Genomic DNA, 24,878 nt, shown 5'->3' on the forward strand with positions numbered 1-24,878 from the left:
TTCATATAAGCTCTCACAATCAATGTTCAGTTGGAATTTCCTAAATTGTTTTTGAAATAAATACCTTATCATTTCGAAAAATATTCACAACTTAGACGCGTTACATCATGAAAATATTGGAAAAATCACCTCAATTCTATCCTATTTATTTGGACAGGAAACGATAATTTTTGTGTATCTGAATAAAAAACCAGATTGTCCGGTTTTAACCGGGCTTGGACGGATTTTCACAGAAATTATTGGGAAGTGACCGGTACTGTCCGATTGCTCTAATATCAATGCAAAAGGATCTTTTTTTTCCCGGATTATTCGCAATTTCAACGAAATTCCAAAATTTCAACTTGTTTAGCGAAATAAATTCTCATGAAGTTTTTTTAGAATTGTAAGATAAGATTTGAACGCCGCTGATGTGACTTGGTAAACATTATTTTTAGCTCTTTTCCGAGAAAATATGGAAAGCTAAGTCAATAATTTAAGCGTTGAAAGGACAATTATATACTTATGTTTGACAGTTTTTAAAGTTAGAACCATCATTGAGAATAAAGATTGAAGTTTGAAAAAATTCAAATAAAAAAAATTGAAGAACAAATTATAACTGAATAACGGGTGTTAAAAAAAATAATGAGAATGTTTTCAATACATTTCAGTAACCGAAATAAAGAGCGTAAAATGACAAAAATGACAAAAATGAAAAAAATGACAAAAATGACAAAAATGACAAAAATGACAAAAATGACAAAAATGACAAAAATGACAACAATGACAAAAATGACAAAAATGACAAAAATGACAAAAATGACAAAAATGACAAAAACGACAAAAATGACAAAAATGACAAAAATGATAAAAAATACAAAAATGACAAAAATGACAAAAATGACAAAAATGACAAAAATGACAAAAATGACAACAATGACAAAAATGACAAAAATGACAAAAATGACAAAAATGACAAAAATGACAAAAATGACAAAAATGACAAAAATGACAAAAATGACAAAAATGACAAAAATGACAAAAATGACAAAAATGACAAAAATGACAAAAATGACAAAAATGACAAAAATGACAAAAATGACAAAAATGACAAAAATGACAAAAATGACAAAAATGACAAAAATGACAAAAATGACAAAAATGACAAAAATGACAAAAATGACAAAAATGACAGAAATGACAAAAATGACAAAAATGACAAAAATGACAAAAATGACAAAAATGACAAAAATGACAAAAATGACAAAAATGACAAAAATGACAAAAATGACAAAAATAACAAAAATGACAAAAATGACAAAAATGACAAAAATGACAAAAATGACAAAAATGACAAAAATGACAAAAATGACAAAAATGACAAAAATGACAAAAATGACAAAAATGACAAAAATGACAAAAATGACAAAAATGACAAAAATGACAAAAATGACAAAAATGACAAAAATGACAAAAATGACAAAAATGACAAAAATGACAAAAATGACAAAAATGACAAAAATGACAAAAATGACAAAAATGACAAAAATGACAAAAATGACAAAAATGACAAAAATGACAAAAATGACAAAAAATGACAAAAATGACAAAAATGACAAAAATGACAAAAATGACAAAAATGACAAAAATGACAAAAATGACAAAAATGACAAAAATGACAAAAATGACAAAAATGACAAAAATGACAAAAATGACAAAAATGACAAAAATGACAAAAATGACAAAAATGACAAAAATGACAAAAATGACAAAAATGACAAAAATGACAAAAATGACAAAAATGACAAAAATGACAAAAATGACAAAAATGACAAAAATGACAAAAATGACAAAAATGACAAAAATGACAAAAATGACAAAAATGACAAAAATGACAAAAATGACAAAAATGACAAAAATGACAAAAATGACAAAAATGACAAAAATGACAAAAATGACAAAAATGACAAAAATGACAAAAATGACAAAAATGACAAAAATGACAAAAATGACAAAAATGACAAAAATGACAAAAATGACAAAAATGACAAAAATGACAAAAATGACAAAAATGACAAAAATGACAAAAATGACAAAAATGACAAAAATGACAAAAATGACAAAAATGACAAAAATGACAAAAATGACAAAAATGACAAAAATGACAAAAATGACAAAAATGACAAAAATGACAAAAATGACAAAAATGACAAAAATGACAAAAATGACAAAAATGACAAAAATGACAAAAATGACAAAAATGACAAAAATGACAAAAATGACAAAAATGACAAAAATGACAAAAATGACAAAAATGAAAAAAATGACAAAAATGACAAAAATGACAAAAATGACCAAAATGACCAAAATGACCAAAATGACCAAAATGACAAAAATGACAAAAATGACAAAAATGACAAAAATGACAAAAATGACAAAAATGACAAAAATGACAAAAATGACAAAAATGACAAAAATGACAAAAATGACAAAAATGACAAAAATGACAAAAATGACAAAAATGACAAAAATGACAAAAATGACAAAAATGACAAAAATGACAAAAATGACAAAAATGACAAAAATGACAAAAATGACAAAAATGACAAAAATGACAAAAATGACAAAAATGACAAAAATGACAACAATGACAAAAATGACAAAAATGACAAAAATGACAAAAATGACAAAAATGACAAAAATGACAAAAATGACAAAAATGACAAAAATGACAAAAACGACAAAAATGACAAAAATGATAAAAAATACAAAAATGACAAAAATGACAAAAATGACAAAAATGACAAAAATGACAAAAATGACAAAAATGACCAAAATGACAAAAATGACAAAAAATGACAAAAATGACAAAAAATGACAATCAAACACAAAAGTTGAGCTGCAGTTTACAGGAAATTAAAAGTTCCTCATTCACAAAAAAAGAATTCTTAGATATAGAAATTCTTAGATTCTTCGTTTTTTTTATTAATCAATGTAACGCTCATCGAATTTCATATAAGCTCTCACAATCAATGTTCAGTTGGAATTTCCTAAATTGTTTTTGAAATAAATACCTTATCATTTCGAAAAATATTCACAACTTAGACGCGTTACATCATGAAAATATTGGAAAAATCACCTCAATTCTATCCTATTTATTTGGACAGGAAACGATAATTTTTGTGTATCTGAATAAAAAACCAGATTGTCCGGTTTTAACCGGGCTTGGACGGATTTTCACAGAAATTATTGGGAAATGACCGGTACTGTCCGATTGCTCTAATATCAATGCAAAAGGATCTTTTTTTTCCCGGATTATTCGCAATTTCAACGAAATTCCAAAATTTCAACTTGTTTAGCGAAATAAATTCTCATGAAGTTTTTTTAGAATTGTAAGATAAGATTTGAACGCCGCTGATGTGACTTGGTAAACATTATTTTTAGCTCTTTTCCGAGAAAATATGGAAAGCTAAGTCAATAATTTAAGCGTTGAAAGGACAATTATATACTTATGTTTGACAGTTTTTAAAGTTAGAACCATCATTGAGAATAAAGATTGAAGTTTGAAAAAACTTCAAATAAAAAAAAATGAAGAACAAATTATAACTGAATAACGGGTGTTAAAAAAAATAATGAGAATGTTTTCAATACATTTCAGTAACCGAAATAAAGAGCGTAAAATTTTATTCTTCCAAGAAAATTGCTCTTTGGGCTCCCTAGAAACAGTAGGCGAGTTTGGTTTAGCTAGTTTGAATTTAGTCAAATCAAAGATGGCGTCGAAACAGCACGTGCTCCGCGAACGCATTGTACGGTTCTACGAAACGCATTTCCAGCAAGGAAAAAAGTTCACGGTGGCACATTTTAAGGAAGAAAATGTACCTGTCAGTACGGTATATCGTATCCTGGGTTCCCTGAACGTAGAGCGGAAGGTCGGAAGTGGTCGTCCGGTGACGACAATGACGAAGCAGAGGAAGACATCGTTGAAGAAGCTGTTTGACAACAAGGACGCAACCAGCCTGCGTGACGCCGGTCGGAAATATGGCTGCTCCCACGTATTGATCCATCGTACCCTCAAGATGGAAGGAATCGTCTGCAGGAAGAAGACGAGGTCGCCGGAGTACACGAAGGAGCAGATTGAGACGGTTAAATCACAGTGTCGGTGGATGGCCGGACAAGGCGTCTTCCCATTACGCCAAGAAGACGCTGGCGTACCTTGAGGAGAAAAAATACCGTTCGTGCCGAAAGATCGTAACCCAATAAACTTGCCCCAGTGCCGCCCAATAGAGGATTTCTTTGGCTCACTCAGTGCCCTAGTGTATAAAAACAATTGGAGGGCCAAGAACACGAAGCAACTGACTACAAGAATCCGGAATTGTATCCGGAAAATGGACGTTCTTGTGAGAGCATCGCGACAAAGTTGTGTCGAACATCAGACCACGGCCCTTACTCAAACATTCACTGACATTTTTTTGAAGAAAATGCATTATGTTTTTAATAAAAAATACTGAAATCGATGAAAAATAAAAAAACAATTTTTTTATATGTGATTGAAAAAATTCTCATTTTTTATTTAACACCCGTTAGGATATAAATTTCTTATTAAGAAAGGTTTAAGTTATTGTTTTGATATGCTCTTCTAATCGGAATATGTAACCGGTTGCCAGGAGCATAAATTTTGAAGATTAAAATGTTTTCAATTGAATTTGATTACATACTTCTGAGTTTTGAAAAAGATTAGCTAAATCTGGGGTAATGGCATAAAAAAGCAATATAATTTTAACAAATTGTATCTCCCTGTACTTTGTTATTTTAATAGCTTTTCTTTGTCGAAGAAATAATAAATATTCTGGTTTTGTTAATATGTTTAAATCCTTAGCTCTTACATAAGGTGGTCAGATTGCCCGGTTTTATCTAGTTTGTAAAATAAAATTTCGGAAAACTCCGGTCCATGCCGAAGAAATTCGATCGACGCACTGTTTCTAAAGGATTTAATCTGTGGAAGACATTATTCGCCATATTTATTATCTCTTATATCTCCGTACGAAGGCCGTAGCAGTTTACGAAGCGTAAGGCCGTTTCAACTAGCTAATCAGATCCAGAATTACGCTCGAAACGAACCGATGTACCGAATGATGGCATTTTACAACGCAAACGTCGATATTATTCAACTAAGCATGACCAGAGAACAAATTAAAAGTAGAATTGTGCAGTGCTCTTTTACAAATTAACAATTGGTGTAGTTATTAAGTGTAATTTATATTATAGAATAAGATAAAGGGCTGAAGCCTAGGATCTAATCAATAAATAAATGCCGGTTTCTCGGATTTCATTGGAAAATCCCGGATTTTGCCTGGATTTATTCTCATTCTCATTTTCAAATCTTTCAAAAAAAAAATGTGTGTATTTTTCCGTCCTAAACGAAATTTTTGAACAATTTACGTTAAAATAAACATGAAAGGTTTTTGATATCCTTAAATACAATTTAAAATCTGCTGATAAATTTAGTATTAGAAAAAAGGTTTTTTTATCTTGATTTTTCATAAGTAATTCCTAGGATTTGACTAAATTTTACTTGCTGAAAAAACTCTGGCAACCTTACTTTAACATCATGCAAAGTAGTTTTAAAGCTTGTTATGGATTCTAAATTTTCTCAACCCAATATTTGTCAACGCATTGATAACAAATCAAAACATTTTAAGACAGTTGACGATCCAGAAAAGAATCCATGTATTTAATGAACAGAAATTGATTTTAATTATGAATTTGAATAAAACTCTAATAATTATAAAGTAATTTTGATAAAATTTATGTTCATTGATTATTCATATACCTATTTTGAATTTTTTTTTCATTTAAAACAAAACAAATAAATCTTCAATGTGGCTCTTTCAAACCCTGGATTTTGAACATTTGAGGTTTTTGGGTCTTCTGACTCAAAAGGTTGCCGACCACTGGCCTTAACATTAACATCATTAACTAAGTATAAAGATAAAATATCTGAAAACTGTTTACAACGTTTGAAAGCATATAAATGGGGCTACAAATAAACTAAATTTGGTTTTTATTAGGACATTTTAAATTTTACCGTAAACTGGGGGAACTTTGATCACTTTTTTCATTCATCTTTGAATATATTGGAAGGGATTGCTTTTTCGTAATACCTAAAAGCTTTAAAACCCTTACTGAGGCGAGGAGTATTAAACATGATCATTGATTGCCGTAAATTCAAACGACATTGGAGGTTATAATTAAATGTTTGTTACAAAACCAGATTTCGAGTTTCGGGGAAACTTTGATCACTCTGGCTTTTTCGTATCTTATCATCTTCAAATTTATTGTTTTGATGCCATTTAGCACAGAATGCTCAAAACATCGATGACAGCAATTTTTTGTTTGGACACAATTGAATTTTTCAACGTTTTCTATCAAAATCAAATATACTCGAAAGATGGACAATGTTGCTGCATACATTTAGGGGCAAAAATTATAAACATTTCTCAATTTTTTTTGGCCTCAAAAACAAATAAAATTTTACCTTCATGCAATTCCCTAAGTCCTCGTACTGTTCCCAAGTTCTTTTTTTCTTCAAATTTAACAATTTGAAAGGGTTTGTAGCCATTTTTTTCTATACGGGCTTTTTCATGGAAAATGACCATTTTTTTTAATATCCAAAAATTATCATCAAATGACCATAAAAATCACACTTAAACTTAACCTAAACTAAGAAAAGAGTTAAAATTTCACATTAAACAGCCCATTTGCTCCTTAATGCTTAAATTTGATCAGGAGAGTTGTTTGTTTGTGAGCCTTCAAATAACCAGATATTTTAAGAATTTACAATTAAATTTTAAGTAATATAAAAAATCTTCTAATAAAAACCAAATTAAGCTCGTTTGTACCTCAATCTACAGGCTTTCAAACGTAGTAAACAAATTTCAGATATTTTAACTTTACACTTAGTTAATGATGATTATCTGCAAAAAATTCATGTTGAACAAAGTTACCCCGCAGATCGTTTACGGTACTTAAAATATAATTTTGAAATCTTAAAATATCTGGTATTTTTAAGGCTCACAAACAAACATCTCTCCTGATCAAATTTAAGCATTTAGGAGCGAATGGGTTGTTTAGTATGAAAGTTCCACTTTTTTGTTGGTTTAGGTTTAGTTTAAGTGTTTTTATGGTCATTTGATGACAATTTTTGGATATTGAAAAACAAATGGTGATTTTCCATGAAAAAGCCCGTACAGAAAAAAATGGCTAAGAACCCTATTAAATGGTTAAGTGTGAAGAAAAAAAGAAAATGGGAACAGTGCGAGGACTTAGGGAACTGCATGAGGGTAAAATTTCATTTGTTTTTGAGGTAAAAAAATATTTAAAAATATTTATAATTTTTTTTTGTAGGGAAATGAATCCAACTTAGATGAAATTTCAGGGACTAGATAAGGAAAATTGATGTTGAAAAACATGCGAAAAAAAATTCGCCTTGTCTCCCGGTGAGACTTGAACCCATATCTTGCGCCTCTTCGGGGCCCATGTATTAACATTCTACTACAGGAGACCAACCTGGCGTATGAATATTATACTGGTTGAGTATCGATGTCTATCGGAATGAAGGGAATAGCTCTCCCATGTGATCATAATCATTTTTCTTGGTCTATTTCTATTGCCATCATTTCATCTTACGGTAGTTGGAATCAAGTTTGGACAGCGCAAGATGTGGGTTCAAGTCTCACCGGGAGACAAGGCGAATTTTTTCGCATGTTTTTCAACATCAATTTTTCTTATCTAGTCCCTGAAATTTCATCTAAGTTGGATTCATTTCTCTACAAAAAAAGTTTCGCTGACTGAATGTTTGAGTCAAGACCCATCTCTGGGTCGCAGTTTTAAAAATATTTATAATTTTTGACCCTAGATGTATGCAGCAACATTGTCCATCTTTCGAGTAAATTTGTTTTTGAAAGAAAACGTTGAAAAATTCAATTGAGTCCAAACCAAAAAATTTTATTATCGATGTTTTGAGCCTTCTTTGCTAAATGACATCAAAACAATAAATTTGAAGATGTTGAGATACGTAAATTTAAAACCATAGTGATCAAAGTTACACCGAAACTCGAAGTTTGGTTTTGTAACAAACATTTAATTATTACCACCAATGTCGTTTGAATTAACTGCAATCAATGATCATGTTTAATATTCCTCACTTCAGTAAGTGTTTTAAAGCTTTTAGGTGTTACGAAAAAGCAACACCCTTCTAAATATTCAAAAATGAATGACAAAAGTGATCAAAGTTCCCCCGTTTACGGTACGCAAAAGTTTCAGATTGCCACGAGTAACCTACTTGATGTGCGCTCAGCAGACATTTTTCGATTTGTGTTGTTTTTGAGATACAGTCTCATTGATAAGCTGGTGTTAAGAACTTCATTCAGTCTCTCACTCTGACTCTGATTCCAGTTGGGTATTTTAATGCAAACGAAATTAACAACAACAAAGTGGGGATTTTCCCCCATTCGATCCGGTTAGTAAACAGAGAGCTCCCATGATGGCTGATAACCAGCATTGAAGAACTTATTTTTTTTATTCAAGGAGGAAATTCACTTTGTTCTCATCAGCGTCAGTTAAAAATTGAATCCCTACCAGTAAAGATCGCTGTAAAATGTTTGGCTTGACCATTTGCATTGGATTCCTGATCATCATTGTGGCGGGTGCAGATTATCCCTGTGGGAAGCCGAAAATTCAGCACCAAGCTACGATAAGGGGAGGAACCTCTACAAAGCATGGCCAGTGGCCCTGGCATGCTGCGATTTATCATAAAGATGGCCGATCCCTGACGTACGCTTGTGGAGGAACTTTACTCAGCAAAGAGTTCGTCATCACTGCAGCACATTGTTTATTTAACGAAAACACCTTCCAACTGTTGAATCGGAAAAGAATTTCTGTTCGATTGGGAATCCACAATTTAGAAGAAATGAACTCCGTTACAACCAAGGAATTTCCGGTGCACGAGATGTACATGTTCAGCAATTTTAGCCGTGATAACTTGCGCAATGACATTGCTGTGTTGGAGCTGGGAGAAGTGGTGCGTTTCAACGATTACATACTACCCGCTTGTCTCAATGTGGATCCAGTGATGTCTAGTTGGAACGGAACAGCGATAGGATGGGGCATGATAGAAAACGATGAACTGTCTCCTGAGCTTAGGCAAGCGGAACTACCGATGATCGATCCGGTGAACTGTTTGATCAGTGATCGTGACTACTTTGGACACACCATTGATCATGGCATGTTTTGCGCTGGTCATCAGAACGGAACAACGGTCTGCAACGGGGACAGTGGAGGTGGATTGTTTGTCAAACGAGAGGACAGGTGGTATCTATCCGGAATTGTATCGTTCATAAAAAAGAGACCGGATCACACGAATTTCTGTTCAACTGACAGCTACGCAGGTTTTACAGACGTTTCAAAATACATATCCTGGATAAAAAATGAAACCAACATTCAGGTGCAGGCGAAATCAAGTGAGTAAATAGTTAGACATTTTCTACTTTTGAAGCGCAACATACCGTTCTACTTTTGACGCTGAAATTCCTATTTTCTGCCCAAAAGTTCTACTTTGCTACCACCCCGTCGGTATAACGCGAGAATTAAAAATGAAACAAAAAAATATTTGGTTGGAAAAATTCGGTTTTGCTCGATCGTGAAGTCGTGTCTCCCGTCTTTCACTAGCGAACATATTGCTTTGCATCAGTGAACTTGGTAACGAAACTGTGATTGATATTTTGTATCGATATTTTTTTTCCGTTTGTAGATTTTTTTTTCGAAAACTTACATGCATAACTGCTCTGCTAACCATCTCATGCTCCGACTACGATATCACCAAACGGAGAATCATGCAACAGTAGGGTTGGATGCAACATTTGTTTGCCACAAAACTTATTCAATTTTTGTTTGAATAGGATGTTTTACATTATATATATTTTTTAAATATGTCTTTATTAGTCTTTTAATTTATTTATTCATTTCTTTCGCCAAACATCGTAGGCTACATCTATACATTCTTAAACCTAGGAGTTACAATCTTAATATTAAGTTAAATACTACAATGTTAGGTTCTTCAGTGCCTGTTACCGTAAAAACCACTTTGAAGCTGCTGTTTAGACATAGTAAAATCTATGTTCTGGTAGTTTTTTATCATAATTCTTCATTAGGCAATTGATTGGACTATTTTTTTCCATAATCAGTTCGAGCAGAGGTTAAAATCAACAGATTTCTGGTTCTCAACTGCCGACACGGACAATAAAAGTTTAACTGATTTAGTAGATGAGTAGACTGAACACGCTGATTAATTTTGTCGTTTACAAAAGAGATTGCAGCAAAATCTCTTCCAACACTTAATGGTTCAATATTTTTTAGTTAACAGCGTGATTCGTAGCTTGGTAATTGGCTCTGAGACCATCCTAGATTTCGCTAAGCAAATAGAACAAATTGTTTTTGAATGGATTCAATACGGTTTTTATGAGAAATTTGGAAGGGGGACCACACAACGCAACAATACTCAAGTATGGATCGGACATAAGCTGTGTACAATGTTTTTACTGTATATGGGTCTTGAAAATTAAAACTTTAACGTTTTATAATGCCAAGTATACTTTTTAATTTCTGAATTTCTGAGTTATAGTGATCTACAAAGGTAAGTTTCGAGTCCAATATTATACCTGGATCTCTTATCTTATTGATTCTTTCCACAGACTCATTTCCTAACGTAACAATTTCATATGACGGATATTTTTTCCTTGTAAATACTATATTTGAACATTTTTTCACGTTTAGTTCAAGAATACTTTTACTGCACCATTTGTAAAATATACTATGTGTAAAGCACCAAACCGAATAGTTACAGTAGGACTAGCGACGCCTTTTTACTAGCGATGTTTCTGTCATTCGCAGGTTTGTTATTCATTTTTCAGTCTAGTAGGCAATTTTGATGTAATACTCGAACATTGTTTACGTTATTTACTGTACATTTTCCTTGGGCCAACAATCGCATACTTCAAGTCTCCTAGGAAACTCCCGATGCGTCGTTATTATTTTCAACGTCGCGACGTATGCGACGTGTCGCTAGTAGGCAAAGCTGCTATGATTATATTAGCGCTCATATTTTGGATTTCTTCTGTATGAATAAATTTTTCATTTCTTTTTGAAACACTCTGAAATCTTCTTCGTTATTGACTTTCATATGAAGCTTCATATCGTCAGCAACAAATAAGCACGTTTAGCTGATTCAGTAAATAAGTAATGTCATTGACGTATACGATAAATAATAAGGAACCGAATTGGGAGCCTTGAGGCACACCAGATGCTTTTCGAAAGTGAACCATTGAATCTAGCAATTTGTGTACGGTTTGTCAAATACTACTCAATCCATTTCAGCAGTTTTGCACTGAAACCGTTTTTATGTAGTTTAAAAATTAACAAAGAAATGTCGATTCTATCAAAAGCTCTACTGAAGTCCGTGTTTAGAGCCCGAAAGGAATTTTCTTGATTCATGCAGTGGATGTTATAAGAAACAAATTCTAGTAATTAAGTCGTTGTAGATTGTCCTTTAACAAACCCATGTTGTTTTTCAGTTATGAGTGTTTTTAATTGATTATATATTTTTTCATTCACTATTGCTTCAAAAAGTTTCGGTATGCACAATAAGATTGCTATACCCCGGTAATTTTTAATGTCAGACTTTTTCCCGACTTGAAAATAGGAACAAAAAAAGAATCTTTCGATACTTGAGGAAAAACCCCGGATTTCAACGATGAGTTGAACAGAAGAAACAAGCGCATACAAAGTTCATTTACAAGATTTTTTAAAAGTACCGTAAACTTGGGGAACTTTGATTACTTTTTTCATTAATTTTCGAATATTTTGGAAGGGATTGCTTTTTCGTAATATCTGAAAGCTCATTATCATTGATTGCAGTAAATTCAAACGACATTGGTGGTTATAATTAAATGTTTGTTACAAAACCAGATTTCGGGTTTCGGGGTAACTTTGATCACTCTGGGTTTTACGTATTTCGACATGTTCAAATTTATTGTTTTGATGCTATTGAGCGCAGAAGGCTCAAAGCATCGATAACAGTAGTATTTTGTGGGGATTAAATTGAATTTTTCAACGTTTTCAAAAACAAAAAGACTTGAAAGATGGACAATGTTGCTGCATACATTTAGGGGCAAAAATTATAAACATTTCTCAATTTTTTTGGCCTCATAAACAAATTAAATTTTACCTTCATGCAATTTCCCAAGTTCTCATGCTGTTCCCATGTTCTTTTTTTCTTCAAACTTAACCATTTGATAGGGTTTTTAGCCATTTTTTCTATACGGGCTTTTTCATGGAAAATGACCGTTTTTTTCAATATCCAAAAACTATTATCAAATGACCACTAAAATTCAAATGACCACTAACTTTCACACTGAACAACTCATTTGATCCTAAATGCTTAAATTTGATCAGGAGAGATGTTTGTTTGTAAGCCTTCAAAAAACAGTTATTTTTAGATTTCAAAATTATATTTTAAGTAGGGGAAAAGTTCATATAACGCCCCATGTGGCTAATACGCGCCACCCTTGTTTTGAAGAATCTGAAACATTTTAAGCCTGCAAAATATTACCAATTTGTTTAAAATGCGGTAGGGGAATATGCCCTATTATGCGCCACCTAAGCGAATCGCTGATTTCCTATGTATTCCACGGACAAATTGTGTTTAAAATGGATGTAATCGTTGAAGAAAAGTGTTTTCTACAAATGCCTATGATTTTTTATTACTCAAATTGCTAAAGTTGTGTCAAAAATTTGAATTTTTTTAAACCATTTTCAAAGCCACAGAACAAAACTGTGTTGCAAAAACGCGCCGCTGTGTATTCAATATGCGCCTAGAAGCCGAACACACCCGAAAGCAGCCGAAGACCAAAAACACACCAATACTTACAGACACTTTTACTGAAAAGAAAACCAAAATGGACTAATGAAAATTTAAAAAAAATAAAAGTAGATTTTTTGGGCTGAATTAACGCTCAAAATATGGATTTAGACTTTTTGTTCTGTTTCAATGAAAATTGGCCTTTTTGAAAAATTAATGCTATTTTCAGCCTACTACGATTGGCGCGTTATAACGAGCGCGTGGGCCGTGATAGATCATACCCATAAAAAGCACACTTTAGCGAGTTCAGTAAGATTTTTCAGCGTAAAATCATAGTTTAGATTCTCCTCTATCGATGTGTTAGAAAATATTGTCTTATTCGTTTTTCTCTGCTTGGTGACACCTTATTGAAAGTGTTTTAAAATTTAGATCGAAATGAGGAAAAACCTAAATTGTGAAATTATCACGACACAGGGACATTTTAAGGAAAAATTCATATTTGCCATGACCAATCACAGCATTTAAAACAAATTGGTAACATTTTGCAGGCCTAAAATATTTCAGATTCTTCAAAACAAGGGTGGCGCGTATTAGCCACATGGGGCGTTATATGAACTTTTCCCCTATAGCAATTTGAGTAACAAAAAATCATAGGCATTTGTAGAAAACAGTTTTTTCAACGATTACACCCATTTTTAACACAATTTGTACGTGGAATGCATAAAACATCAGCGATTCGCTTAGGTGGCGCATAATAGGGCATGTTCCCCTACCGCAATTTAGAACCAAAGTTAGTTTCATTTCGTGAACGTCAAATAGTGCCGTAGATCGAAATGTCTCAATCCAAGGGTGATTTAAGGCTAACATCCGCCAAAGGCGAGAAAAATTTCTGGCTTGCTTGTTAACTCTTATTTTTTAATACATTTTAAGATCACGTAATTTTCCGTTACTACGATGAAAATTTTACTTGGAAAAAATCTTCATGGGGGGGGGGGGGGGGGGGGTTAAACCCCTAAACCCCCTTCCCCCGCCGTTCGCACGGCCTTGCGGCTAATTAAATAGTTTTGAATAATTTTGGTGAGATATACAGGAAAATGAAATCGAGCTACTAATCCTTTGTGCGAAACACTGTCAAAAGCTTTTTCAATATCAAGAAGAGCAACACCAGTTGAGCAACCTTCAGATTTGCTAGCGTTAATCATATTAGTTACACCCAAAAGTTAATGTATAGTAGAATGTCCATGACGAAAACCAAATTGTTCATCAGGGAAAATAGAATTATGATTAATGTGAATCATTCAAAATAACTCTCTCAAATTGTTTAATTAAAGAAGGAAGCAAACTAATTGGTCGATAACTTGAAGGCTCTTAAGTACTTTTTCCAGGTTTCAAAATTGGAGTTACTTTGGCATTTTTCCATTTATTGGGAAAATAAGCCAAGTGAAAACATTTATTGAAGATTTTAACTAAAAAATTAAGGTGCTTTCAGGCAACTTTTAAATAAAAATGTAGAAAATCCCATCTTCCCCCGGAGCTTTTATATTTTTAAATTTTTTGAAAATCAATTTAAGTTCGTCAATATTTGTCTCACAAGAACTTTCAAATACTTTTTGTTCAGAAAGAATATCATCAAATTCTAGGGAAATTTGAGCATCAATCGGACTTACAACGTTAAATTTGAAATCATTATGTGCATACATACATTAAGTATTTTTTATCATTTAAGAAGATGGATCTGCGACTGGTGAATGCAGTCAAATTAAGGACGTTTTGGCTTCTCAGTCACTTCAAATATCATTGAAAACAGCACAAATGTGAATGTGAAAAATTGCTGGATTAATTTTTGTGTTTAAAATTTTACTTGTTCGACTTACAGAATGTGTACTGTTTGTGTCTGTTAGATTTTTAACGGCTGGTTTGATGTTGGATTTTATGAACCTACAGTATATTTTGATGAAACTCATCAATTTTTCAGGCGTTGCCTGATTTTTCGAGGCTCTGCCTGACAACCTGAAAAGCCATTGATTTTCCCTGATTTTTGAAAATATGCCTGATTTTGCCTGATTTTTGCGAATGTCATGAAAAATGGGTAGTAAGAAACTGAAGTAGGTACCATAGCTGAAGTGAAAAAGTGGTTGAATCAAAGCAATCGAAAGATTCCTGTTAATTCTTATTGAAAAAGAGAATTGAAAGGAATATTTTTATCTTTTGATTGCTTTGATGCAGCAGAATTATTCAACTAAGTAGGTTCACAACACATATTGGAGTGAAAATGTGGAGCGATGACCAAAAAAAAAAAAAGGTCATCACTTTGAGCGAAATTTCCGTTACTTTAACGTAGCCTGACTTTGCCTGATTTTTATTTCGGAAGTTCCCTGATTTTTTAAAATAAATGTTGGCAACCCTGCTACCGAGAGCTGAGTACATACACGCTCACACAATAGTAGTCGGATTCTACACGTTTCGAGGCAAACACTCAAATAGGCATAATGTAAACCACACAACATTTAAAGACCCTTTTCAAAGAAAACACCCGCATAGATGAGGATTGTAACCAAACGATTTCTTAAAAAGTTAAACGACGATTTCATGAAGCGTAAAAAAACCTTTAGCAAACGATTATTCGAGCAGTGAAATACATTAGTTGAATCGTGAATTCCAAATTCACAGTATTTCTAATATGTCGTTAGGTTATGAAATTGTTAAAAACTGTTAAAACACTTGTATGGCAGAACTGTTCTACATGCAGTCCAGTTTAGGTTGAAAAACCGTTTGTGGAAAATGTATTTTGATCATCGGATTGTAATCGTTATAGTTATTTGGAGGAGCTCCCATGCCTAAACATTAACGTAAATAGTTCTCTAACGATTTGACTTTACTTTATTCCAACGTTATTCAAACCGTTTAAGGGATCGTTCGTCAAAAGAGCACAATCACAGACGTAATTTTTTAAATGTTTATGGGAGATTTTCGGATAAGAATGGCGGATCTTTTCTGATTTTATCATTTTATTGAATTTTAATATAATTTCTTGGTGGTACGATTCTCACACAACTGACAAACGGAGAACGTTCCCCGCCCCAGCTCCTGCATCATTGCGTGCTCATCGGCAAAGGCGACCGGTTTGACGCCAGGAATTTCGTTCGTAAACGGTGCCCTGGGACCCATCTGATTCTGAATGTCGTCCAGCAAACAGGGCGCTATAAAACTGAATCCACGGAAGATCTCATGGGCACTCGCACTAACCGGACCACCGGGGGAATCTCTGCAAGAAAAACACCAAACCCCTCGATTAGTCCCAGCTCTCTACTTCAACTCACAAGCTAACATATACTTGGCGATTTGTTGGTGTACTCCGTGTCAAAGTAAAACGCATCGTCGCGGGAAACGGCCGGAATAAAAGGGGGTCGCACCTCCTTCCGCTCGAACGCGTCCCAATCGACGTTGGAGAAGAACTCGTGCCGCTTGATGTCGTCGATACCGTTTGGGCCAACTCCCAACCGTTTCTGGGGATTGCGTTTGAACAGGGCCCGCAACAAACTCTGAGCCTCCGGGCTCAGATTTTCTGGTATCCCAAGTTTGGTTTTCAGGATCTGGTTCATCGTATCGTTACGATTGCTACCGTGGAAGGGAACACGCTCGATTTTAATTAACCATTTATGTTTAAAATTGAATCATTTTTTGGTTTTCGATGGAGAACTTCCCATTTGGTTATTTTTTAACGATATTTTTTGCAAAAATTTAACCACGGCGCAAGTTCTTCAACATTGACACAAATTTGGTTAAAATTCCATAAAATAAAAGAACACCGCCATTTTGGAAGTTTTGTTGGTCGCGTTTGCTGTTGTGAACGAAAAATCTAATTTAAAGTGTTTATACCATTTCCACATATTATTGGGAACTCAAAAGACATGAAGACCTTATCCGGAAAACCGCTCTCTCTTAAATGGTAAGTGTTTTTTTCTTTGAATCTGTTACAAATTGCTGCTTTTTCCCATAGGGGCCGTTCAAATATTACGTAACGCAATTTTCGGTCATTTTCAACCCCCCCACCCCCCTACGTAACACATCCGTCTAAGATTTTCTATCCTAAATCCACAAAGCGTAACAAACTCTAACACCCCCCTCCCCCCCCTAAACGCGTTACGTAATATTTGAATGGCCCCCATATTGAAAACTTTCTTTTGAATCATTTTTTTTTATTATTAATAGGCTATCGCTACAATCACTTAGCCTGGGACACTGGCCTGAAACGACCGCACCAGAAGATGTAACCCTGAACAGTGATTCAATTATTCGTCAGATGCAGAAAGCGACCGGAGATGCCGGTCAATGTAGAATCGAATTCGGTTACGCCCGTCAACTTGGTAAGTAGATTTGAATTGGATAAGTGATGGAATTTATTTATTTCAACTCGTCCTCAGGGGGCATATACCTGGGTCACGTTCGATCGATCAAAAGGAACGGCCAGATCAGTTTGCCGAATATACCAACGTACGGAAAACCCAAATATTTTGCCTCATAAGAAGTCTGTCAGCTTTGGAATCTGCACTATTGTCATGTCATCATGATTTCTGTGGTGAGTCCCATAAAGTGTGAAAAGAAGCCTCAAGGTGAGATCTTTCCAGCCATCGAAACATTCATCCAGTTTGCAGTTGCCGCCTGCCGACAGAAAAGAACGTCGCCCACTATTCCGTCGGTTCGGCTTCGGGATGTATTCGATGCAATCACGATTGAAATATGCTCTTCTATAGTTGGGAAACAACGTTGCAACCTGGAAGGATTTTTTCTTCACCGCTTGTAAACACAATCTTCTGCCGATGTGCAACGAAAACATCACACGGTGTGGAAGGAACTAAAACTAATGATCGGAAGTTTAGAGAAAAACAGAAGCAGCGAAAAGGCTGGCAAAAAACAACCAGCTTAAGCTCGTTTACTTAAATTTGTATTGCAAGTGTTGTGCGCTTCAGGACTTTCCGCAATCCCAATTAATGTTACTACAAAGTGCAATAGAAGATGTTTTCTGCGGTAATGATCTCAATTTCTTTTTTTTTTTTAAGAAATTTCCTTCTCAGAATTGTTTTCGTATTTAAGACATGTTTTCTTTTATTTCAGTATACTGGCATCCTCTTGTTTACATTTTTTTAGCATCAAACTCGAAGAACCAAAATCATCCTACAAGAATAAAAAATCATCTGGTTTATCATCCAGTCCATCGGATCATCCAGTCCAGTCCAGACAGACGATTCTAGTCATTTTTTCGCCAAATTTCTGACCAACCAGATCAGCAAGTGGACATGCTTCAAAGTACACTACAAGGTATCTTTCAGCAACAATATGATTTCGATTAAATTTGTTTTCACCAGATATGTAAAACATTCTCGAAATGTGCAGTAAAATGAACGACAACGATATGATTGTGATGCGCAAAGCATCGAAAATCGAGCAGGTAAATATGTGCTTTATGCACTTTGTGATAATCATTTTCACTTTTTGTCATTGAAAACTAAAACTGCCCATTCTCCGTCGACAGTTGCAAACAAATCCTGGAATTCTTTTGAACAAGCTGATAGCCTAGAAGCACATAATCCAGTTCGGTCGCTTTGATTGATTCTTCACGAGCCCAAGAGTATTCGTGCATCGTCCAGTACAAGAGTAGGGGAACATGCCCTATTATGCGCCACCTAAGCGAATGGCTGATTTTCTATGTATTCCACGTAAAAATTGTGTTGAAAATGGGTGCAATCGTTGAAGAAAAGTGTTTTCTACAAATTCCTATGATATTTTATTACTTAAATTGCTATAGTAGCTTCAAAAACTTGATTTTTAAAAACCATATTCAAAGCCACAGAACAAAACTGTGTTGCAAATACGCGCCGCTGTGTATTCAATATGCGCCTAGCAGCCGAACACACCCGAAAGCAGCCGAAGACCAAAAACACACCAATACTTACAGACACTTTGACTGAAAAAAAAATCAAAATGGACTAATCAAAATTTTGAAAAAAATGAAAAGTAGATTTTTTGGGCTGAATTAACGCTCAAAATATGTTTTTTTTTTTTTTTTTTTAGGTTTATTTATGACACTTTACCACCTTGTGGCATTCGTGTCTAACAGCTCAAAATATGGTTTAAGACTTTTTGTTCATTTTCAATGAAAATTGGCCTTTTTGAAAAATTAATGCTATTTTCAGCCTACTACGATTGGCGCGTTATAACGAGCGCATGGTCCGTGATAGAACATACTCATAAAAAGCATACCTTTGCGAGTTCAGTATGATTTTTTAGCATAAAATCATAGTTTAGATTCTCCTCTATCGATGTGTCAGAAAATATTGTCTTATTCATTTTTCTCTGCTTGGTGACACCTTATTGAAAGTGTTTTAAAATTTAGATCAAAATGACGAAAAACCTAAATTGTGAAATTATCACGACACAGGGGCATTTTAAGGAAAAATTCACACTTGCCACGACCAATCACAGCATTTAGAACAAATTGGTAATATTTTGCAGGCTTCAAATGTTTCAGATTCTTCAAAACAAAGGTGGTGCGTATTAGCCACATGGGGCGTTATATGAACTTTTCCCCTACGGTAGAAGCTGATCTGATCCGCGGAAATGTTCTTCGAGACGAGACGAGACTCACAGTGTGATGGCAATTTGGTACAGCGGCAATGACCAAATCCCTTAAATGATGGGTAAACAAGGTGGTAAATACGACTTAAGTAATATAGAACTGTTTAGAAGATTCTCATGATACTTTCAAATTGCAGTAATCCTATTGCAGAATCCTATTATCTAAGAAAACAAAGCTCGAAGAGGTTCCTAAGTTTTCCAGTCCCAAGCAACATTTTAAACTCCTAATAGTTTTGTAAGAAAATAGGGAGGTTTTTTAAAGGGATTGAAAAAGCGTTGAAGGCTGTAAAGATTATTTTGCGAAGATCGTTATAAAAACTATCTGCGAGACAGCTACAAAACGACTACACAACCTGTTTTGAAAACCTCTATCGAGTTCACGATTATTCATATTAACCCTCTATTTATTGGCATTCAAGGCCTCTATACAGCAATTTTAAAACTTTGCTATAAAACCGAAATGGGTATTCTTGAATGAGCGTGAATGACGTTTCAAACGGTTGAAAAAAGAAAAAAAAACTCAGTTTGCAATGTAAACAAGCTGAAATTTCGGCTTATTTTCTAATAAGGATCCGAATACTCGAGGAGGTGAAACTGGAGCAGATTTAAGAACTTCCGGCGAACACACAATTAAGTTCAGTAAAGAGCTGCTGTCGCCACTGCTTGGCCATTATAGGAGCGGTTCGAGAGTTAGCAGCCGGATCCTGTAGGAATAAGTTCGACAAAGCAAGGAAGAACTTGTAGGTGTTTCAATTCATTCTTATTAAAATGAGAAAATTATTTTGTTTGGTTATATTGCAGAACTTCGCCAAACTTCCCAAAAATCTGCCGGAGGCGGGTCAAATTTGACGGAAGCAGATACCATCAACTTTTGGAGTTTGCAAAATTCAGATGGCTCCTAAAAGTGCCCGGAAGCGAGTAAAGAACCCCTGTAATCAAGCTTGCGGTAGCCATCTTCGGAGCAGTGTTTCTTTAACAGAAGTGAAAAGTTTAAATAAATGCATAATAATGATAAACAGCTATAGTGAGTTTTTATTTGTTTTGTGGTTTTTGCATTTAGCCATCTATTCAATTTAAGAAAAAAAAACACAGATTTAGAATCGCTAAAAGTTGGTTTGTAATATATTATTCTATTTCAAGATTTACTATTCCGCAAGTCTAAGTAGGCGCGCGGTTTATTCACCAGTTTTTTCAAATATTAATCGATAAAAATAAAAGCGCAACCCGTTAAGATATCGAGAAACCTATTTATAAATATATTATAAACATAACAGTACTTTTATTAGTCGCTAGTCGTTTTTTTTTTAAGTCTTGGCGAATGATATATTTTTCGTTTTATACCAATACAAGCAACTTCAAAACCTTTCCCGGATGAAAATTATTCACGCAAAAAAAATAATGTGCATCGAAAATTAATTATCTAACCTGCTGACGAAAAAAACTGGTTGTATAAGGTTCTTGTAATGTTCTCTTCAGAACCTCCTGTAGGTGGGCCTTTTTACTCTTATAGGTGTTTTATACATGTTTTAATGGGGTTTATAAAACTTAACGTCGTTTTATAACGAGGTTTTATATCTCTCTTCCAGTTTCTTATAAAATTAAAATTGTTACTTGGGAGTTGTCACACTACTCAATAAGTGGTCTCTTCATTCATTATTATTATTGTTATAAATACGCGTGTTCGATAACGATGTACTACCGATTTGCATAAGAAAATATGAATGTAATACCCGTTCTAGAAATCACATGGAAAACGTGTGTGAGTAGCGTTCCTCCCCATAAATACGATAGCTTTTTATCGATATCAATAAAAATAAATAAACTGCTCTTAAATCAGCATCATTTTTCATTTTCCGTTGAAAACATTCCAAACTCTAGTATTTTAAAGAAAAAATTCACCTGTTTCCCTTCCATTATGCGATATGGTTCAAAATTAACCGTTTTTCAACTTCTCCGCTATAATTTCTTGCGGTTAAAAAGTAACCACATTTCCACTTCTCACGAGAAGTCAAAAAATGACTTCTATGGAAAAAACCAAAAAATCACTTAACGCGGAAAGGTGTGAAAATGGTTACTTTTTAACGATAATTGGTTAATTAATTTCGAGCGTGAAGGTTGCCCGTCAGCATCTCAAACTTCAAACTGAAATGACCGGCGCATCAAAACAAAAATGAAACGATTGCGTCAGTGGTGCCAGGTTGAATGTTTTATCAATATGTTTATAGATATTGAGATGCGATATTTTTAGTTAAATATTTTAGATAATCTGGATGATTATGGGAAGGATATTAATGACTAATTGATTGAAATGAGGAATTCCGTTTAATTTAAATCAATGTTTCTGTTCGAGATTGCCATACACCATGTAAAAGCAAATTTTATGTTTATATGATTTTTTTTGCATCTACATCTACGGGGCCGTTCACATACCACGTGGACAACTTAGGGGGGGGGAGGGGGATATGGAAATATCCACGCTTGTCCACGGAGAGGGGGGTAGGGGTTTGGGTGATGTCCACGTGGACATACTTACTTTCAAAATATTTTCTAAAGGAGAATGAATATTAAGATGTTTAAATCAAAATCTTAAAATGGCATATCTTTCCAGTTTAAGTTTAAGCAATAAGCAAGTAGTAAATATGATAATTAAGAAATTTAAAATTTCAATATTTTTTATATCAGGAAATTATTATTCGGTTTTACAAAATCAGCCATTTCTATAACAAAAAGGCAAAAAGTGGTGTTTTCTAACTGTCAAAATATAGGTGTTTAAAATAAAAACTTTTTCAAATCTGTCCACGTGGACATCCGGGGAGGGGGGTAGGGGTTTGCCAAATGTCCACGCTTGTCCACGGAGGGGGAGGAGGGGGTCAAAAATCTCATTTTTCTGTCCACGTGGTATCTGAACGGCCCCTACTATAGATTTAGATTAGTATGTGGTATTCATCAGTTTCATTAGTATTAGTATTATTAGTAGACAATCATAGTTAATATGAAAATCTTTCAAAAAAAAAAAAAACTAATGCTGATGATAAAATCATCAACGAAAACCACAAACACCATCGGTACTCCAAGCTCTATTTCCAACTAGAACGTTATTAAAAACATCGCGAAAAGCGATAATGAACTTCTTTTAGTATGATGTATGAGCATACCTTCAAGTTCCATTATTGTTTTTGAAACGCTACAGAGTCGTATCAGAATATCAAAATTATATAAGAGATTTGTTTATAAGTTCGTACTGATTTTTGTAAAACTGTCTGGCATCTCTGACCGGCGTTTTGCTCATTTTTGACATAAGTTATGGACGGTATGGTTAACGGTTCGAACCGATCGAGATCATTTTTAGCATTTTTACGATTACAGAAAAATTGAAGGAAATCGTGCTTGCTATTGTATCACCTTTCCAGATACCATCACTTTTTCACATGAAGGTTCACGTTTCGTTTTTATCGTTTAAATTTGTCATCGAAGTAAAGTTTAATAGAAGAGCTACGTTTACAGAGAGAATCACTTTTTCTGAAGCAGTTGAGGAATCGTATAGACCGTTTGAGATATAGTTTTTTAGTATGCGGGCAGCCGCGTTTCTCGTAGAACCATCGAATTTTCTCGGAGTTGTAAGACAAGAACTGATGTGACCACTTTCCCAAGGTTGGGTTCAACTGCTTTGATTTAAAACTGAAAAGCTGTAATTTAAAATGACCTCTTTTTTTTTTGTTTTGAAGTTTTTTTTAAACAATGTCACATTTTTGTGTCCTTTTCAGCTTCATCTTGCGGTCGACGAAAGCTGACCGACCTGGAAGCATCCTGGCCGTGGCGCGCAGCTATATACTCCAGGGAACCTTCCTCAGATACCTTCAGATGTTCCGGTACTATTGTGTCAAAAAAGATTATCGTTACAGCTGCACAGTGCACGGCCTATACGGATTCAATAAATGGTTCGCGAATGTTAACTGTTAAAGTTGGTATACCTTATGCTCTGATCGGAGGACAGGAATTTATCCAAGCACACGAAGTTCTCAGAATTTTTGTTCCCAACAAAACGACCACAAACGGTCTACGCCAAGATATCGCTCTGCTACAATTGCAATCGAAAATAATTTACAGCGATTACATTCAGCCGATTTGTCTTTGGAGGGTCAGTGTTCCATTTAGCAGTACATTTGATAGGCTCGGTCATTTGCCATCCTGGAATCTCGATAAAAATCACATTCCGATCTCGTTCAACGAAGTACATTTTCAAACACTTTCGCACAACTATTGTTATGCGCACGAGTACATACGCAAAACGGGATTGGTTGACGAACAAAGTTTTTGTGCTGAAATTGTATTTGGAAAAACCGGAATAGGAAACAGTGGTGCCGGACTATATTACTTAGATCCCGATACCAACCAGTGGATGTTGCGGGGAATTTTATCAGCCGGCAGCCTTGATCCAGAAAGTTTTAAGTTGGACAATTCAATACCTTTAGTTTTTACTGATGCGGCCTTTTATCTCACTGCTGACCAGAAAAACGGTGCAACATTCAAGTTTGAGAAAATTGAAACTTACGAAAGTAAAATAAAAACTAAAACTTAGTCAACAAGTTTTATTATTATGTCTAAAGTAGCAAACCAAAAAGCGACAGTTAGACTAGATTCTGTTGGAGATTCCTGTCATTCGCAGTTTTCGAAATTCAAATTAAGCTCAAAACAACCACAATACCAAAAATACCCAGTACATAAGGAAATGGATTTCTAACACTACCCATTTTAACCACGCGAACTCAAAAAATTATAATAGAAATAAAATAATAAAAAAATTCAACAGTTTTTATAAAATTGATAAAGAAATCATTGTCGGATTCTTCTAAGGCATCTTCCGGACATTCACTTGGAAAACGTCTGTGACTGCCAAAATTTGTTAATCAACTGATTGCTTCACGAACATCTGTGTTTCCTGCTCTCTTTTTTACTGTTTCTAAAAAGGCCTTTTACACACTCAACTTGAACCATTTATTTCCATGTTTATATCGATCAAAATGTTTAATCATTATTTCAAACTTTTCATTTCTGCTAATGTTCATTTGTGTCCTACAATAACTAGAAGTATTTTTGACATTACTGCAGCAAGTTTAAAAAAAAATCATTTCATTTAACGAATTTGTTTAAACCGGAGATCGATTAAATTTTTACTTTAAAAAATATTTAAACATAATTTGGATTACAACTTCTTGGAAACTTCGTTCACTGAGGAAAAATTTACAAATTTAAAACTTCTATAAGTTTTTTCGCAGAAAGTTGATAATTGATATTAAAAAAAATTGTTTTTTTCGATAAAAGTGCAAAAATTTCTTAAATGTTTTAACCTATT

General features: G+C 34.1%; 2 protein-coding genes across 2 annotated transcripts; one reads left to right on the plus strand and one right to left on the minus strand.

Annotated features, from left to right (window-relative positions):
- The first annotated feature begins 8,605 nt into the window (after positions 1-8,605).
- On the plus strand, positions 8,606-24,111 carry LOC129760051 (polyserase-2-like). Its single transcript, XM_055757629.1, has 2 exons — positions 8,606-9,494; positions 23,290-24,111. Exons 1-2 carry the CDS (start codon positions 8,633-8,635, stop codon positions 24,102-24,104), a joined length of 1,677 nt encoding a protein of 558 aa, XP_055613604.1. The 5' UTR covers positions 8,606-8,632; the 3' UTR covers positions 24,105-24,111.
- Positions 15,887-16,517, minus strand: LOC129760052 (ribosomal protein S6 kinase alpha-1-like). Its single transcript, XM_055757630.1, has 2 exons — positions 16,244-16,517; positions 15,887-16,154 (listed from the first exon to the last, which is right to left on the minus strand). The coding sequence occupies exons 1-2, from the start codon at positions 16,489-16,491 to the stop codon at positions 15,908-15,910; spliced, it is 495 nt and encodes a 164-aa protein (XP_055613605.1). The 5' UTR covers positions 16,492-16,517; the 3' UTR covers positions 15,887-15,907.
- Positions 24,112-24,878: the final 767 nt, after the last annotated feature.

Source organism: Uranotaenia lowii, unplaced genomic scaffold (genome assembly GCF_029784155.1).
Source record: "Uranotaenia lowii strain MFRU-FL unplaced genomic scaffold, ASM2978415v1 HiC_scaffold_39, whole genome shotgun sequence".
Taxonomy (NCBI): Eukaryota; Metazoa; Arthropoda; class Insecta; order Diptera; family Culicidae; genus Uranotaenia; species Uranotaenia lowii.